We start from the raw sequence: 19499 nt of genomic DNA on the forward strand, positions 1-19499 counted from the left end.
TCCAAATAAATTCAATCAATTAAAGTTGGAAACATTTTCAAACTAATCTTAATTGATATAAAAAGCCCAATCACTTATTTGCAAAGCACATTTTTTTATAAGCAATCGGAAGCTTCTGTTTTAAGCCATGAGCTGCAGACTACATACATGGAGCCCTATGGAGAGCTGTGATGTAGGCTTTTATGTTTCTTACAGCATTTCTAAGTATCAAGCTTAATTTACCTACATTTGATTGATTTTGCTAACTTATAACTTTGCATATGAGGCAATATACCTCACCTCACCAGCCTTTCATATATTTTTCTGTATGTGGCCCTCGGTGAAAAAAGTTTGGACTTGTTTGGTAGATGTACTAAGCATGCAGGTTATTAACTCACAGTAGATGGTGAGGTTTACTGGATCACTGGTTCCCTCACTGACAGGATTAGATACACGACACTCGAATGGTCCCTGGTCGTAGCGGGTCACATTAACTATAGTTAAAGTGGATCCTCCATCAGTGATCTGAACTCTGTCACTTCCTGTAACCTCAGAGCTGCTGTTCAGCCAGAGGAAAGAGAGATGGGATCCAGAGGAGGAGCAGGACAGATTGACGGAGCTGAACTCCACCAGCTCTGTGCTGCTGGAGGTTACCATTACATTGGAGACTGGTGCTGTGGGTGAAAAACACAAAACAAATGTTTAAAGGTGCAGGAGAATATAACACTGCAGTGGCTGGGAATAAACCTCATGATCAAGATGAGATCATTAATATTCATGGCTGCATATTGACACAAAAAAAAAAAATACTAATTGTTTAAACTTATTATCTTAGGACAATGGTTCAAGGACCAAACATGTTTATTTTAAGGATTCTAGAAATGCCATGCACAATAGAGGGGACTTTAATTTCAGTTTTTGTTAATGTTTCGTCAAACTGGCATTGATTTAACTAATCTGTTTTTTCAGACTGTAATTATTAATGTCAGTTCTTTTTGATACACTTTCAATATGATGAAGTTCAATTTGGCTAATCTAGAAAGTATACCTACAGTACAGTATATACCTTAATTCATTGTCTCTTTGTACACATTTAGCATTTGCTGAAATGTACAAGACGTTAGATGTACACCAAATAAATCTTCAAACTCAAAGTCATACATATGTAATATATTGTTGATTACAATGTATGGAAATACCATTAAAAATATGTATATTGTTCATCAGCTCAGTGGTGAAGTGACTCACAGTAGATGGTGAGGGTTACTGGAGCACTGGTTCCCTCACTGACAGGATTAGATACAAGACAGCTGAAGGGTCCCTGGTTGTAGCGGGTCACATTAACAATAGTTAAAGTGGATCCTCCATCAGTGATCTGAACTCTGTCACTTCCTGTAACCTCAGAGCTGCTGTTCAGCCAGAGGAAAGAGAGATGGGATCCAGAGGAGGAGCAGGACAGACTGACGGAGCTGAACTCCACCAGCTCTGTGCTGCTGGAGGTTACCATTACATTGGAGACTGGTGCTGTGGTTGAAAAACACAGGGGGTTACACTCACCAGCTTTCTTGCATAAGAAGTGGAGTGGAGTGTTTTGAATGTTTAATTCTCCATGGTTATTAATAATGGCGTTGAACATAAACATGTAAACATGGGAATGTTCATTTACCTGTGATCCTGCAGTTATTCTTAGTTTATAATTTACAGTTTTTACTGATTGTCTTTTAACAGTATGTGTCTAACAACGTTCGTGCATAGATTATCAGTAAAGCAGCTCATCAGATTATTAAGCCTGTTTAAATATTTTATTTTGTCCTGTTGCAAAATCTTGCACCAAGCCTAGTACCTGGTGCAACATTTACAGGTGTTGGCTGACCTTACAGGATATCTTGTCCAATTAGCCACGGCAACATTTACCTTGGTTATACAACAATTCAAGTTTTTGTTATAATACTCACTCTGAATGGCAATTTTATAATTTTTCTATCACTGAAAAACTCTTTTGAGATTTGAAAGGTGATTTCTGTTAACAGAATATTTCTGCCATATTGTTATATCAATGTGTTTAACTATGATTGTCCTGCACTGTGTGTAGTTGTATCTGCTAGCCACATCTGTTCTGTGCTGCTGGCCTCTCCAGGAAGTATCTTCATACGTTTTTATTCTCAGCCTCACTTGTCTTTGTACAAGCAGATATTGCAGCACTCTCAAAAGTGGAAGTGCATTGTTTCTTTTTGTCCCATAAAGGTTTTGCACAACCTTCATTGTATCTAAGCCAGTTGCATCTGATGCTATAGTCACAGGTACAACCCATTTTGATCTGTACTTCTTTGCACAAAAACGTATTTTCAAACTTACCTAGTACAGAGATGGATGAAGGATGAGACGTCTCATATCTCAGAGTCTTGTTGTTGAAGGCCTGACAGCTGTAGCTTCCACTTTGACTGATCTGAACGTTCATCAGTTTGAGCTCTGGTCCATCAGACAGCATGCTACCATTCAGAAACCACGTGAACTGGGCAGGAGGTCCGGAGTCAGCTGAGCAGGACAGGACGATGTCTGATCCTTCCTGATGGTGCTCTTTTGGTGGAGATATTGTCAAATTAGTATTTTCTGGGCCATCTGAATTTAGGGTAAATACAACAGCAATAAGTCAGTACTCACAACTGCATCATTATACAAATACAATAAACTTCTATTACATAGCAAGCATGCAATGAACTGTTTTTAAATATAAGTGTCCAATTTACAATGATTTAGTTCAGACTGTGCTGTAGGGACGATGTGTTTGAATATCTTATAATCCCATGCGTGAACAAACAGAAAGCAAGACAAACTGCCAAATATATCTAAAGCAGGGGTGTCCAAACTACGGCCCGGGGGCCAAATGCGGCCTGCGACCCATTTTGAAACGGCCCTCAGTTAATTAAAATAGTATAATGAAATATGGCCCACAAATTAAACCTGTGCTTGTCATATATTGTAATAATTAAATATATATGTACACATATACAGGACTGTCTCAGAAAATTAGAATATTGTGATAAAGTTCTTTATTTTCTGTAATGCAATTAAAAAAACAAAAATGTCATACATTCTGGATTCATTACAAATCAACTGAAATATTGCAAGCCTTTTATTATTTTAATATTGCTGATTATGGCATACAGCTTAAGAAAACTCAAATATCCTATCTCTAAATATTAGAATATCATGAAAAAGTATACTAGTAGGGTGTTCAACGAATCACTTGAATCGTCTAATTAACTCGAAACACCTGCAAGGGTTTCCTGAGCCTTGAAAAACACTCAGCTTGGTTCAGTAAACTAAATCACAAGTATGGGGAAGACTGCTGATCTGACTGCTGTCCAGAGGACCGTCATTGACACCCTCCATCAGGAGGGTAAGACACAAAAAGAAATTTCTCAAAGAGCAAGCTGTTCACAGAGTGCAGTTTCAAAGCACATCCACAAAAAGTCTGTTGGAAGGGGGAAATGTGGCAGGAAACGCTGCACAACCAAGAGAGATGACCGCAGCCTTAACAGCATTGTGAAGAAGAGTCGCTTCCAGAATTTGGGGGAGCTTCAAAGACAGTGGACTGAAGCTGGAGTCCAGGTATCAAAAGTCACTGTTCACAGACGTGTCCGGGAAATGGGCTACAATAGCCGTATTCCCATGGTCAAGCCGCTTCTGAACTCAAGACAACGGAAGAGGCGTCTGACTTGGGCTAAGGAAAAGAAGCACTGGACAGTTGCACAGTGGTCCAAAGTCCTCTTTTCAGACGAAAGCAAGTTTTGTATTTCATTTGGAAGTCAAGGCGCCAGAGTCTGGAGAAAGGCTGGAGAGGAGCAAAATCCAAGTTGCTTGAAATCCAGTGTGAAGTTCCCACAGTCAGCGATGGTTTGGGGAGCCATGTCAGCTGCTGGTGTTGGTCCACTGTGTTTCATCAAGCCCAGAGTAAATGCAGCTGTGTACCAAGAGATTTTAGAGCACTACATGCTTCCGTCTGCTGAAAAGCTCTATGGAGATGAGGAATTCATTTTCCAGCATGATCTGGCACCTGCCCACAGTGCCAAAACCACCAGTAACTGGTGTACTGACCATGGCATTACTGTCCTCGATTGGCCTGCAAATTCCCCTGACCTGAACCCCATAGAGAATATGTGGGGTATTGTGAAGAAGAAGCTGAAAGACACCAGACCCAACAATGCTAATGAGCTAAAGGCCGCTATTGAAGCATCCTGGGCATCCATAACACCTCAGCAATGCCACAGGCTGATTGCCTCCATGCCACGCCGCATTGATGCAGTAATCCGTGCAAAAGGATTCCCAACCAAGTACTGAGTGCATTAATGGACATTTTCAAATGTTTGATTGTGTTTTGCTGTTATAAATCTTTTTTTTTTACTTGGTCTGAGGAACTATTCTAATTTTTTGAGATAGGATTTTTGAGTTTTCTTAAGCTGTATGCCATAATCAGCAATATTAAAACAATAAAAGGCTTGCAATATTTCAGTTGATTTGTAATGAATCCAGAATGTCTGACATTTTTGTTTTTTTAATTGCATTACAGAAAATAAAGAACTTTATCACAATATTCTAATTTTCTGAGACAGTCCTGTATATCACAGTATTCATGTGTGCCCACTTTCCAAATAAATTCAATCAATTAAAGTTGGAAACATTTTCAAACTAATCTTAATTGATATAAAAAGCCCAATCACTTATTTGCAAAGCACATTTTTTTATAAGCAATCTGAAGCTTCTGTTTTAAGCCATGAGCTGCAGACTACATACATGAAACCCTCTGGAGAGCTGTGATGTAGGCATTTATGTTTCTTACAGCATTTCTAAGTATCAAGCTTAATTTACCTACATTTGATTGATTTTGCTAACTTATAACTTTGCATATGAGGCAATATACCTCACCTCACCAGCCTTTCATATATTTTTCTGTATGTGGCCCTCGGTGAAAAAAGTTTGGACTTGTTTGGTAGATGTACTGAGCATGCAGGTTATTAACTCACAGTAGATGGTGAGGTTTAGTGGATCACTGGTTCCCTCACTGACAGGATTAGATACACGACACTCGAATGGTCCCTGGTCGTAGTGGGTCACATTAATTATAGTTAAAGTGGATCCTCCATCAGTGATCTGAACTCTGTCACTTCCTGTAACCTCAGAGCTGCTGTTCAGCCAGAGGAAAGAGAGAGAGGATCCAGAGGAGGAGCAGGACAGACTGACGGAGCTGTTGAACTCCACCAGCTCTGTGCTGCTGGAGGTTACTGTTACATTGGAGACTGGTGCTGTGGGTGAAAAACACAAAACACATGTTTAAAGGTGCAGGAGAATATAACACTGCAGTGGCTGGAAATAAACCTCATGATCAAGATGAGATCATTAATATTCATGGCTGCATATTGCCACAAAAAAAAAAAAACCTAATTGTTTAAACTTATTATCTTAGGACAATGGTACAAGGACCAAACATGTTTATTTGAAGGATTGTAGAATTGCCATGCACAATAGAGGGGACTTTAATTTCAGTTTTTGTTAATGTTTCGTCAAACTGGCATTGATTTAACTAATCTGTTTTTTCAGACTGTAATTTTTAATGTTAGTTCTTTATGATACACTTTAATTATGATGAAGTTCAATTTGGCTAATCTAGAAAGTATACCTACAGTATATAACTGAATTCATTGTCTCTTTGTACACATTTAGCATTTGCTGAAATGTACAAGACGTTAGATGTACACCAAATACATCCAGGGCCGTGGGAAGTAGGGGTGCTGAGGGTGCTGCAGCACCCCCTGGTGGAGGACAGGGGATCTGCACTTCCACAAGATATAATAAAAAAAAAAACGAATTTTCAGCCTTGATGTAACAACATTCATAATTAAGTAAAGATAACACCCTTTTCACCCCGGTTACATTTTCCATTTGCCCTGTACGATGGGCGCTGTAAGTGATGAAAGTGGGGGATGTTGGCTTAGCAGGCGCCCGCAGCTCACAGCCAAAGTGAGAGAGATAGAGAGAGGGGATACCGCGGTACCGGCGGGGATTGTTGTTAGCTTCTGTTGCGCTAACAGATATAAGAAGCTGTTTCTACAATAATGTGGAGAGAGAGCTCTCCTGTCAGACTGAGAGGCTCAGTGAGGTGAAGGACTCTGAGTGCTTAGATAGTTCACTTTAGTCTAAGTTATCTCAGTGAGTCTCAAACGTTTTGATCACAATTTATGTAAACAAATATTTCCAAGGCACACCTTTATAATTATTAGGATAAATAAAAACAGGTTTCAAATCATTCCAATGTATACTATAGGACAGTAAACCAAAAATATTGTTTAAAACTGGAGAGATTTTAAAATATACATAAATAAATAAATGTTAACTGATAAAATAAGATATGAATGAACAACACAAATAAAATAAGTTACATGTATTTGTTATTGGCTATGGTAGGTTATTGGAAATGTTCACATACTTATTTGATTAATAAAATGTAAACCGATCTTTTTCATATGGGTGTTTAGAGTTGTACCCCCTAGATCAGTCTCTAATTGGGCGCTCAAAGTGCACCAGATTGAAGTATTTTACTTTAAAATGTTAAAAAAATCTTCCCGGGGGGGCACCCCGAGAGGATGTGAAGTCCACCCGCCCAATTGAAACATGTTATAATATATAATACATTTGAAGCCTTGTTATATAAGCTGTGCACCATGTCAATATATTTCTCTTTTTGCAGTGTATTGGTCTTTTGTAGAGGTTTTTCATTGCCAGCTCAAATCTTGCCTAGCAGCACATTGGTCAGAACCAGCCCTGGTGTCATCCCCACAGCACCCCCCATTTGAAACATGTTCCCACGGCTATGAATACATCTTCAAACTCAAAGTAATACATATGTAATATATTGTTGATTACAATTGATGGAAATACCATTAAAAATAAGTATGTTGTTCATCAGCTGTGGGTGGAAAACAAAAAAAACATTTTATAAAGTTACAGTATAAGATAAACACTGAAGCAGATGGGAATCTCATGTTAAGATGACATAATGAACATTCATGGCTCCACATTGAACGTTTTTACAAGCTCCTTCCACAAAAAAGGAGACTTTTTTATTTGTTGATGATGGTGCAAAGAATAAAAAGCCCTATATCATTGTTTACTTGCTCCATTGCTACACAATATCTTCATTCAGCAGAGAAAGATAAGCAGCATGTGAAACTTTCTCACCGTATACTTCCAGTCTTGTGATCCCTCTCTGTGGCGGTGCTTCAGGTATTAAAATGCTGACTGAGTATTCTCCACTGTCAGTTAGAGCCAGGTTCCTGAGCTCCAGAGATCCAGTAGACCTGAAGAAGGTGATCCTGCCTTCATACTCTGATCCAGTGTAGTTGTTAACATTGAAAGAAAATACATTCCTTCCACCAAATATCCAGGTCACTGATCCAAATGATGTTCCTGGAGTCAGTGTTGTGTTGAACATCACTTTCCCTCCCACAGCTGCATTCAGACCGTCTGGCAACACACCAGCTCCTTCAGTTAAACCTGGAGACAGAAAGACAGAGGGATTTACTGTAGAAATCAATCAAAACAAAATACTGCGGCAGGAAAAGTTATATCTGTTCTCTATGAAGAAACTCACTCTTTTAGAATTAGCTTTGAGGTATTTCTAAAAGCTAAGTTTTGCTGCAAGCAAAAAACAAAACCTCAGAATAAAGTTCCAGTGGTCTTCAATGTAATAACCACAGGTCTGGACTTTTATGTGAGAAATGTTTCTTCCCCCAGACATTTAGATTTCAAAGCCAGGGGAACTGCTTCCAACTGAGAGAAAACTGACGGACTGTCAATAATTAAAGGTTAAACTTTGTTGAATAAATAACCAAACACTTTTAGCTGCTGTAGAGTATTAAATGCTAAGAGCTCACCTGAGATGACTCCCAGGATGAAGAAGTGTATCACAGCTGTTCCCATGTTCTTCTGCAGTAACATCAGATCATAGAAAAGAGATCACACTTTAAGAAGGCTGATCTCCATATATGAAGGTAAAACAAGGAAGGAGTGTGCAGTGGGGTTTTCCCATTTGAATACCTCTGAAAAGTTACTTACCTGAACTGTTGATCATTTACAGAATATGCAACAAGCTGCTTTGGAAATGATCTTTAATAATTAATTATAAAGGTGAAGTAAAAGTTTATACTGACAAAATAACAAACAGAGAACATGGTGCAGTGGAATCACACCAGGTACATTTCCCCACGGGTGTAAAGCGGCTTTTTGCCCCTCTTGCTTTGATCAAGGTCTTGTTCATAGTCAACTTTTATTTTGGTCTCAACACGTTTCAAAGTTAAAAAAAACATACATATACAAATCTGGCAAAGTACTCAAAACAGCTTCTGTGATAGTTCCTACTACAGTAAGTATTTCATTTAAGAATGTCAAGGAGTTAAAGTCCTCTCCAATACAACATTCTTAAATGTAAATAGACATAAAAAACAAACAGACAAATAAAAACAAAACGGCCATTAAAGCTACATCTATCACACCAGACTAAAGGCTTGTCATTTCTGATGTTAATTCAGACATTTAAATTTATTTATTTTTTCTTAAATTACATCTTAAACCACCCAATTTGAACTATTGTATGTGTAACCTTGGTAAAGCTTTCTGTTTTAAATCGCCATGAATATCTACAACAAGATGCTTTATGTGGTCGCACCACTCCCTCAAATGGAAATATTCTACAGAAGTTGACTTTTATATTGGTCTCTAGGTGGTAGAAATAATCATGGCTTCATTAGTTTGCCATGACTGTCATGTTGCTCTTGCTTTTGCTGTGATAATATTAATACCATATGCAAACATATTTATTTACACCACTAGAGGGCGATGTCTGGCAGCTTTAGGGCATGTCTGAAGCTTCACTGGGTTTGACTCATTATGCAGAAACGTTGTACCTCAACACGAAGGTAGTTCTGCATTTACTCACTGATATGTTGAGAACTGCAAGAGGCTCACATTTATCAGGACTGTCAAAGTTTGATGGCTGACATTTCTGTGGCTGTTCATATCTCACAAAGATACACCAATGGATATTTTAGCTTTACTTTGGATACTCTCTCTGGCTTCTATAGGTAAGAATAATATATTTTTCAAGTTTTCAATCTTCTGCTATCTTTCAATTTTTCGATATTTTTTTGAACGTCAATGAATTGTTAAAAACTTGTTAAAAATGAGTTAAGCTAATAATCTCGAGGTCTGCTTTTCATTATTGTGTGATACGATAGCAGCATACATAGCAGACCAAACGCATGACTGATAAAAGTAAATTGCTAAAACAAATTGCTTTACAGTAAGCATGTGATAGAGGTAGTATATTACGATTTGTATTACTTATATGCATACAACAAGTGATAAAATGTTCATAGTATTTAAATGTAGCTGTTATAAAAACCATATGAATCAAAATGTTGATTGATTGATTGTTGACCCAGTGGCTTATTTTTCCAAATCCCTCTGTCTGTCTGTCTCCAGGTTTAACTGAAGGAGCTGGTGTGTTGCCAGACAGTCTGAATGGAGCTGTGGGAGGGAAAGTGATGTTCACCACGACAACACTGACTCCAGGAACATCATTTGGATCAGTGACCTGGATATTTGGTGGAAGGAATGTATTTTCTTTCAATGTTAACAACTACACTGGACCAGAGTATGAAGGCAGGATCACCTTCTTCATGTCTACTGGATCTCTGGAGCTCAGGAACCTGGCTCTAGCTGACAGTGGAGGATACACAGTTACCATTTTAATACCTGGAGAACGACCACAGACAGGAGCCACAAAACTGGAAGTATACGGTGAGAAAGTTTCACATGTTGCATCTCTTTCTCTGCTGAATGAAGATGTTGTGTAGCGATTGAGCAAGTAAACAATGATATAGGGATTTTTATTCTTTGCACCATCATCAAACAAAAATGAAGAAAAGTTCGCTTTTTTGGTGGAATGAATGTGTATAAACTTTCAATGTGGAGCCATGAATGTTCATTATGTCATCTCAACATGAGGCTCACTCCCAGCATCTTAACTATTTATCTTATACTGTAACTTTATAAAATGTTTTTTGTGTTTCCACAGAGCCAGTCTCCAATGTAATGGTAACCTCCAGCAGCACAGAGCTGGTGGAGTTCAACAGCTCCGTCAGTCTGTCCTGCTCCTCCTCTGGATTCTCTCTCTCTTTCCTCTGGCTGAACAGCAGCTCTGAGGTTACAGGAAGTGACAGAGTTCAGATCACTGATGGAGGATCCACTTTAACTATAGTTAATGTGACCCGCTACGACCAGGGACCCTTCAGCTGCCGTGTATCTAATCCTGTCAGTCTGGTCACCAGTGCTCAACTAACCCTCACCATCTACTGTGAGTTACTAACCTGCATGCTCAGTACATTTACTAAAAAAGTCCAAACTTTTTTCACCGAGGGCCACATACAGAAAAATATATGAAAGGCTGGTGAGGTGAGGTATATTGCCTCATATGCAAAGTTATAAGTTAGCAAAATAAATCAAATGTAGGTAAATTAAGCTTGATACTTAGAAATGCTGTAAGAAACATAAAAGCCTACATCACAGCTCTCCATAGGGCTCCATGTATGTAGTCTGCAGCTCATGGCTTAAAACAGAAGCTTCAGATTGCTTATAAAAAAGTTTGCTATGCAAATAAGTGATTGGGCTTTTTATATCAATTAAGATTAGTTTGAAAATGTTTCCAACTTTAATTGATTGAATTTATTTGGAAAGTGGGCACACTGAATACTGTGATATATATTTGTACATATATATTTAATTATTACAATATATGACAAGCACAAGTTTGATTTGTGGGCCGTATTTCATTATACTATTTGAATTAACTGAGGGCCGTTTCAAAATGGGTCGCAGGCCGCATTTGGCCCCCGGGCCGTAGTTTGGACACCCCTGCTCTAGATATATTTGGCAGTTTGTTTTGCTTTCTTTTTGTTCACTCATGGGATTATAAGATATTCAAACACATTTTCCCTACAGCACAGTCTGAACTAAATCATTGTAAATTGGACACTTATATTTAAAAACAGTTCATTGCATGCTTGCTATGTAATAGAAGTTCATTGTATTTGTATAATAATGCAGTTTTGAATACTGACTTATTGCTGTTGTATTAACCCTAAATTCAGATGGCCCAGAAAATACTCATTTGACAATATCTCCACCAAAAGAGCACCATCAGGAAGGATCAGACATCGTCCTGTCCTGCTCAGCTGACTCCAGACCTCCTACCCAGTTCACGTGGTTTCTGAATGGTAGCATGCTGTCTGATGGACCAGAGCTCCAACTGATGAACGTTCAGATCAGTCAAAGTGGAAGCTACAGCTGTCAGGCCTTCAACAACAAGACTCTGAGATATGAGACGTCTCATCCTTCATCCATCTCTGTACTGGGTAAGTTTGAAAATACGTTTTTGTGCAAAGAAGTACAGATCAAAATGGGGTGTACCTGTGACTATAGCATCAGATGCAACTGTCTCAGATAAAAGGAAGGTTGTACAAAACCCTTATTGGACAAAAAGATACAATGCACTTCCACTTTTGAGAGTGCTGCAATATCTGCATGTACAAAGACAAGTGAGGCTGAGAATAAAAACGTATGAAGATACTTCCTGGAGATGCCAGCAGCACAGAGCAGATGTGGCTAGCAGATACAACTAATACACACAGTGCAGGATAATCATAGTGAAACACATTGATATAACAATATGGCAGAAATATTCTGTTAACAGAAATCACCTTTCAAATCTCAAAAGAGTTTTTCAGTGATAGAAAAATTATAAAATTGCCATTCAGAGTGAGTATTATAACAAAAACTTGAATTGTTGTATAACCAAGGTAAATGTTGCTGTGGCTAATTGGACAAGATATCCTGTAAGGTCAGCCAACACCGGTAAATGTTGCACCAGGTACTAGGCTTGGTGCAAGATTTTGCAACAGGACAAAATAAAATATTTAAATATGCATAATAATCTCGTGAGCTGCTTTACTGATAATCTATGCACCAACATTGTTAGACACATACTGTTAAAAGACCATCAGTAAAGCCGTAAAGTATAAACTAAGAATAACTGCAGGATCACAGGTAAGTGAACATTCCCATGTTTACATGTTTATGTTCAACGCCATTATTACTGACCATGGAGAATTAAACATTCAAAACAGTCCACTCTACTTCTTATGCAAGAAAGCTGGTCAGTGTAAACCCCCTGTGCTTCACCCACAGAGCCAGTCTCCAATGTAACGGTAACCTCCAGCAGCACAGAGCTGGTGGAGTTCAGCAGCTCCGTCAGTCTGTCCTGCTCCTCCTCTGGATCCTCTCTCTCTTTCCTCTGGCTGAACAGCAGCTCTGAGGTTACAGGAAGTGACAGAGTTCAGATCACTGATGGAGGATCCACTTTAACTATAGTTAATGTGACGCGCTACGACCAGGGACCATTTGAGTGTCGTGTATCTAATCCTGTCAGTGAGGGAACCAGTGCTCCACTAACCCTCTCCATCTACTGTGAGTCACTTCACCACTGAGCTGATGAACAATATACTTATTTTTAATGTTATTTTCCATAAATTGTAATCAACAATATATTACACATTCGTTACTTTGAGTTTGAAGATGTATTTGGTGTACATCTAACGTCTTGTACATTTCAGCAAATGCTAAATGTGTACAAAGAGACAATGAATTCAGTTATATAGGTATACTTTCTAGATTAGCCAAATTGAACTTCATCATAATTAAAGTGTATCATAAAGAGCTAATATTACAAATTATAGTCTGAAAAAACAGATTAGTTAAATCAATGCCAGTTTGACAAAACATTAACAAAAACTGAAATTAAAGTCCCCTCTATTGTGCATGGCATTTCTTAAATCCTTCAAATAAACATGTTTGGTCCTTGAACCATTGTCCTAAGATAATAAGCAAAAACAATTCGTTTTTTTTTTGTGTCAATATGCAGCCATGAATATTAATGATCTCATCTTGATCATGAGGTTTATTCCCAGCCACTGCAGTGTTATATTCTCCTGCACCTTTAAACATTTGTTTTATTTTTACCCACAGCACCAGTCTCCAATGTAACGGTAACCTCCAGCAGCACAGAGCTGGTGGAGTTCAACAGCTCCGTCAGTCTGTCCTGCTCCTCCTCTGGATCCTTTCTCTCTTTCCTCTGGCTGAACAGCAGCTCTGAGGTTACAGGAAGTGACAGAGTTCAGATCACTGATGGAGGATCCACTTTAACTATAGTTAATGTGACCCGCTATGATAAGGGATCATTCAGGTGTCAGGTGTTTAATCCTGTCAGTAACGGCACCAGTGAACTAAACCTCACCATCTACTGTGAGTTACTAACCTGCTCAGTACATTTACCAAACAAGATTTGAATGCAAACAGAGTTTAGAACAGGGGTGTCCAAACTTTTTTCAACGAGTGCCACATACAGAAAAATATATGAAAGGCTGGTGAGGTAAGGTATATTGCCTCATATGCAAAGTTATAAGTTAGCAAAATCAATCAAATGTAGGTAAATTAAGCTTGATACTTAGAAATGCTGTAAGAAACATAAAAGCCTACATCACAGCTCTCCATAGGGCTCCATGTATGTAGTCTGCAGCTCATGGCTTAAAACAGAAGCTTCAGATTGCTTATAAAAAAATGTGCTATGCAAATAAGTGATTGGGCTTTTTATATCAATTAAGATTAGTTTGAAAATGTTTCCAACTTTAATTGATTGAATGTATTTGAAAGGTGGGCACACATGAATACTGTGATATATATTTGTACATATATATTTAATTATTACATTATATGACAAGCACAAGTTTAATTTGTGGGCCATATTTCATTATACTATTTTAATTAACTGAGGGCCGTTTCAAAATGGGTCGTAGGCCGCATTTGACCCCCGGGTCGTAGTTTGAACACCCCTGCTCTAGATATTTGGCAGTTTGTTTTGCTTTCTGTTTGTTCACTCATGGGATTATAAGATATTCAAACACATTTTCCCTACAGCACAGTCTGAACTAAATCATTGTAAATTGGACACTTATATTTAAAAACAGTTCATTGCATGCTTGCTATGTAATAGAAGTTCATTGTATTTGTATAATAATGCAGTTGTGAATACTGACTTATTGCTGTTCTATTTACCCTAAATTCAGATGGCCCAGAAAATACTAATTTGACAATATCTCCACCAAAAGAGCACCATCAGGAAGGATCAGACATCAGCCTGTCCTGCTCAGCTGACTCCAGACCTCCTGCCCAGTTCACGTGGTTTCTGAATGGTAGCATGCTGTCTGATGGACCAGAGCTCCAACTGATGAACGTTCAGATCAGTCAAAGTGGAAGCTACAGCTGTCAGGCCTTCAACAACAAGACTCTGAGATATGAGACGTCTCATCCTTCATCCATCTCTGTACTGGGTAAGTTTGAAAATACGTTTTTGTGCAAAGAAGTACAGATCAAAATGGGTTGTACCTGTGACTATTGCATCAGATGCAGCTGTCTTAGATAAAATGAAGGTTGTACAAAACCTTTATGGGACAAAAAGAAACAATGCACTTCCACTTTTGAGAGTGCTGCAATATCTGCTTGTACAAAGACAAGTGAGGCTGAGAATAAAAACGTATGAAGATACTTCCTGGAGAGAGCAGCAGCACAGAACAGATGTGGCTAGCAGATACAACTAATACACACAATGCAGGACAATTATAGTGAAACACATTGATATAACAATATGGCAGAAATATTCTGTTAACATAAATCACCTTTCAAATCTCAAAAGAGTTTTTCAGTGATAGAAAAATTATAAAATTGCCATTCAGAGTGAGTATTATAACAAAAACTTGAATTGTTGTATAACCAAGGTAAATGTTGCTGTGGCTAATTGGACAAGATATCCTGTAAGGTCAGCCGACACCGGTAAATGTTGCACCAGGTACTAGGCTTGGTGCAACATTTTGCAACAGGACAAAATAAAATATTTAAACAGGCTTAATAATCTGGTGAGCTGCTTTACTGATAATCTATGCACCAATGTTGTTAGACACATGTACTGGTAAAAGACCATCAGTAAAAACTGTAAAGTATAAAATAAGAATAACTGCAGGATCACAGGTAAATGAACATTCCCATGTTTATGTTCAACGCCATTATTACTGACCATGGAGAATTAAACATTCAAAACACTCCACTCTACTTCTTATGCAAGAAAGCTGGTCAGTGTAAACCCTCTGTGTTTTTCACCCACAGAGCCAGTCTCCAATGTGATGGTAACCTCCAGCAGCACAGAGCTGGTGGAGTTCAGCTCCGTCAGTCTTTCCTGCTCCTCCTCTGGATCCTCTCTCTCTTTCCTCTGGCTGAACAGCAGCTCTGAGGTTACAGGAAGTGACAGAGTTCAGATCACTGATGGAGGATCCACTTTAACTATAATTAATGTGACGCGCTATGACCAGGGACCCTTCAGCTGTCGTGTATCTAATCCTGTCAGTGAGGGAACCAGTGATCCACTAACCCTCTCCATCTACTGTGAGTCACTTCACCACTGAGCTGATGAACAATATACTTATTTGTAATGGTATTTCCATAAATTGTAATCAACAATATATAACATAATGTATTACTTTGAGTTTGAAGATGTATTTGGTGTACATCTAACGTCTCATACATTTCAGCAAATGCTAAATGTGTACAAAGAGACAATGAATTCAGTTATATAGGTATACTTTCTAGATTAGCCAATTTGAACTTCATCGTAATTAAAGTGTATCATAAAGAACTAACATTAAAAATGACAGTCTGAAAAAACGGATTAGTTAAATAAATGCCAGTTTGACAAAAACATTAACAAAAACTGAAATTAAAGTCCCCTCTATTGTGCATGGCATTTCTAGAATCCTTCAAATAAACATGTTTGGTCCTTGAACCATTGTCCTAAGATAATAAGTTAAAACAATTTTGTGTCAATATGCAGCCATGAATATTAACAATCTCATCTTGATCATGAGCTTTATTCCCAGCCACTGCAGTGTTATATTCTCCTGCACCTTTAAATATCTATTTTTTGTGTTTAACCCACAGCACCAGTTACCAAAGTAACAGTAACCTCCAGCAGCACAGAGCTGGTGGAGTTCAGCAGCTCCGTCAGTCTGTCCTGCTCCTCCTCTGGATCCTCTCTCTCTTTCCTCTGGCTGAACAGCAGCTCTGAGGTTACAGGAAGTGACAGAGTTCAGATCACTGATGGAGGATCCACTTTAACTATAATTAATGTGACTCGCTACGACCAGGGACCATTCGAGTGTCGTGTATCTAATCCTGTCAGTGAGGGAACCAGTGATCCACTAAACCTCTCCATCTACTGTGAGTTACTCATATGTGCATACATTTGATTCTGCACATTGCTTTAAAGTTGATGGCATTATGAGGCTTCACACTGAGCTAAGCTGTCACGTAACATCGTCTTTAAGCTGCCAGCATTACTTTAATAAAATGTTTTGCCACATACTGTAGATGGTCCAGAAAAAACGCATTTGACAATATCTCAGCCACACAAATATTATGAGAAAGGGTCAGACATCAGCCTGATGTGCTCAGCTGACTCCAGACCTTCTGCTGTATTTAAATGGTTTCTGAATGGATCCCAGCTGTCTGATACTGGATCAGATCTCAGTCTGATGAACGTTGAGATCAGTCAGAGAGGGAACTACAGCTGTCAGGCCTTTAACAACAAAACTCTGAGATATGAGACTTCTCAGCCTTCAGTTGTTTCTGTACTGGGTAGGTTTTCATTGAGAGGTTTAATGCATATATAGTAGGTGTGATACAAAGGTGTATTCAAATCAATTGTCCTAAATTAATTAACATTACATCGGCTTCTTTTGTTCCTGATTTTATATCTTTCACCTGATCTTTTGCCCAACAGAAAAAGTATCAGGCGCTTCTGTCACATCTCCATCAAACCTGCCGATTGAGGGGAACTCTTTCAGATTAATCTGTGACGCTGCTGGCTCTGTCTTTACCAGAGAGTGGAGAAAGGGAGGCTTGGATCTGACTCTGACTGTAAACATGACCCTCACCAACAACAACAACAACAGAGAGCTGTCTTTTAGCAGTCTGAGTAAAGACGACACAGGAGATTATTCCTGTATTATCAGCAACCCCCTCAGCAGCGAGGAAGCAAAGTACTCCATGATTGTTAACTGTAGGTAACAAACTATAACTTTACTGTTCACAATGATGAGTTTAGATTATTGAGGAACTATTGAACAATACATTCTTCCAAATATCTGTTTTCCAGATGGACCAGAAACAGTTCAAATCACAGGTCCAAGTCAGATATATGTTGGAGACACATTTGAATTAACCTGCTCGGCTGCATCTGTACCAACTGCCAATTACACCTGGACGCTGAATGGGACAGAGATACACACTTCTGCTGTGATTTATAAAAACAACGCTGAATTATCTGACAGTGGCAACTACTCCTGTGAAGCAATGAATGATATAACCGGGAGAAAATCATCTGTGGTCCATGAATTCACTGTAACAGTACCAAAGCCAGGTAGGAGCACATTAAAGTCAATGAGAACATATGTAAGCAGGCTCTAAACATTTTTAAAAAAAGTAAAACTAAGAAAACATGATCAATTTGCAGAAAATGTACATGTGTTTTAAAAAAACATTCTCTGGCCCCCTCTCCGTTCAATACATTCATCAAACAAAAATAAAATCTCGTTAACTTGAAGGACTAGCAGAGGGGATTCTAAAATACCTTTCAGTAAAAGTATAACTACTATTCTAACTGGCAGCACGTACCTACAGATCTAAGGAACATAACATCAACTCTTTTTTTAAATCTATAAATCAAATCAAACAATCAGACGTGCTTTCCTTATTTTAATTGTCGTTATGTGTTTGTGTACGCTTGTGCATGTGCTTCACTTTGATGGCTCTATTTATTTGTTATTTTCACTGTTCTAATGCGCTTTAATTGTGTTGATCAGCTTGTATACTGTTTCTTTTAATGCTATCAATAGAACAGGGTCTGTAGAAAGAAATTAGCCTGGACTCAATGGTTTATGGCAATTTAAAATGCATTTTAAACAACATATACAACTCTTAACAGAATCATGTTATAGGTTTTTATAACTGGCTATGAAATCTCATATGGGAGAAATATGATATGCTTTTTATCCACAGGCATTTTGAGATAATGAGACAGTTCCTGTTTACAGAATGATGTTAAAATCATGTTCTTTTATCCTGTTTTATTCGAGGCCCACCAGGCTGCTCCGGTGGTTGCATCGCTGGAATAGTAATCTGCGTTTTAGTCTTCCTCGTTCTTATAGGTGCGGTGTGGTACTTCTTTCATAACAAAAAGTAAGTGGAAAAGATCTTAAGTATATAACATAAATCTATTTTCATAGTAATACTCAATTACAAGTATGGGAAAGGTGATTGCTCAATATCTCCAAGTTTAGACCCAAAAGCTTGACTCAAAATCCAAGCAGGAAGAAGATTCAGGATCAGCCCATTGGAAGATATCAGACAGAAAATGTGGAGCTAGAATGGTGCAGACATTGTGTGTAACAACCTTGTTTACTCAAACTACAAAAGCTTGATGTTCAACAAAGGGCCTGCTCTTATTATATATTCTCCATATGTTCCTAAGCCCTTTAGTTATGACTCGTTTGTGTCACAATGGAGCCGCACCTCGACACTGTACAACTTCAATGATTAGCATTTTGTTTTTGCCAGGTATAAATATTTAACTGTGATGGAATATATGACTCACCACCATGAGTTAAAGTATGGTGAGACTCTTATAGAGCTCTATATTAATGTTTGAAAGTCTATGATTGTAAATCATTCGTAACAAATACTTTCAGGACTATATATGCAGATCAAATTAAAGTTGCAGCTCTTATGAAGAAATAACTACTTTTTCTATCATGTATGCAATACCAATAACTAGATATATTGCTGCTTGTATCATTATTGTGTTGCAGAGACTAATGATTAATGATCTATCTAAACAGAAAACAAAAGAAAGAAGGTTCTGCTGGAAACATCAGAACAGGTAAGTCTATTACGTGTAACATGAGTTTGTTATTCATAGAGATGTTTGTCCTTCATTGAGTTATTCTAAGCTTTGTTTATTTCTCACGCTTTAAAGGAGTTGAAGGCCAGGACAACGGGGCGTTCACAAGAAGTCAGGTAAAAGTCATCAGAGCATGCACAGGCTCTGCTGGTTACTAAGAGATTTTGTGCTCAACAACAGACTTTGAACCAGGAACGAGATATTAAGCACACAATGAAGAATAAGTGAATATGTGTCATTTGATCAACATTATAGAGATAGCTTATCTTGTTAAGTATTTTGGAATTTTTCCGTTTACCTCCTTTTTTTGCATCAAATGTGATGTTTAGTTTAGTTTATTTGTTTA

General features: G+C 38.2%; 2 protein-coding genes across 2 annotated transcripts in view; one reads left to right on the top strand and one right to left on the bottom strand.

Moving 5' to 3' along the window:
- The window catches only part of LOC307013517 (cell adhesion molecule CEACAM5-like), a gene marked incomplete at its 3' end in the record, with an annotated part of 122430 nt that overhangs the window by 4616 nt on the left and 98315 nt on the right, over positions 1 to 19499 (bottom strand). Inside the window, exons 5-8 of the mRNA XM_079640918.1 lie at positions 5004 to 5282; positions 2335 to 2598; positions 1228 to 1503; positions 378 to 653 (exon numbers count right to left, since the gene is read on the bottom strand). Of these exons, the coding sequence (XP_079497044.1) occupies positions 378 to 653; positions 1228 to 1503; positions 2335 to 2598; positions 5004 to 5282 (1095 nt within the window). The remainder of the gene's footprint in view (positions 1 to 377; positions 654 to 1227; positions 1504 to 2334; positions 2599 to 5003; positions 5283 to 19499) is intronic.
- LOC307013423 (cell adhesion molecule CEACAM5-like) lies at positions 8932 to 19191 on the top strand (the record flags this gene model as incomplete). Its single annotated transcript, XM_079640820.1, has 14 exons — positions 8932 to 9116; positions 9517 to 9834; positions 10112 to 10390; positions 11184 to 11447; positions 12280 to 12558; positions 13117 to 13392; positions 14214 to 14477; positions 15307 to 15582; positions 16135 to 16413; positions 16564 to 16830; positions 16976 to 17254; positions 17351 to 17614; positions 18330 to 18432; positions 19092 to 19191. The coding sequence occupies exons 1-14, from the start codon at positions 9071 to 9073 to the stop codon at positions 19189 to 19191; spliced, it is 3294 nt and encodes a 1097-aa protein (XP_079496946.1). The 5' UTR covers positions 8932 to 9070.

The sequence above is a fragment of the Notothenia rossii genome, assembly GCF_949606895.1.
Source record: "Notothenia rossii genome assembly, chromosome: 7".
In the NCBI taxonomy this organism is placed as follows: Eukaryota; Metazoa; Chordata; class Actinopteri; order Perciformes; family Nototheniidae; genus Notothenia; species Notothenia rossii.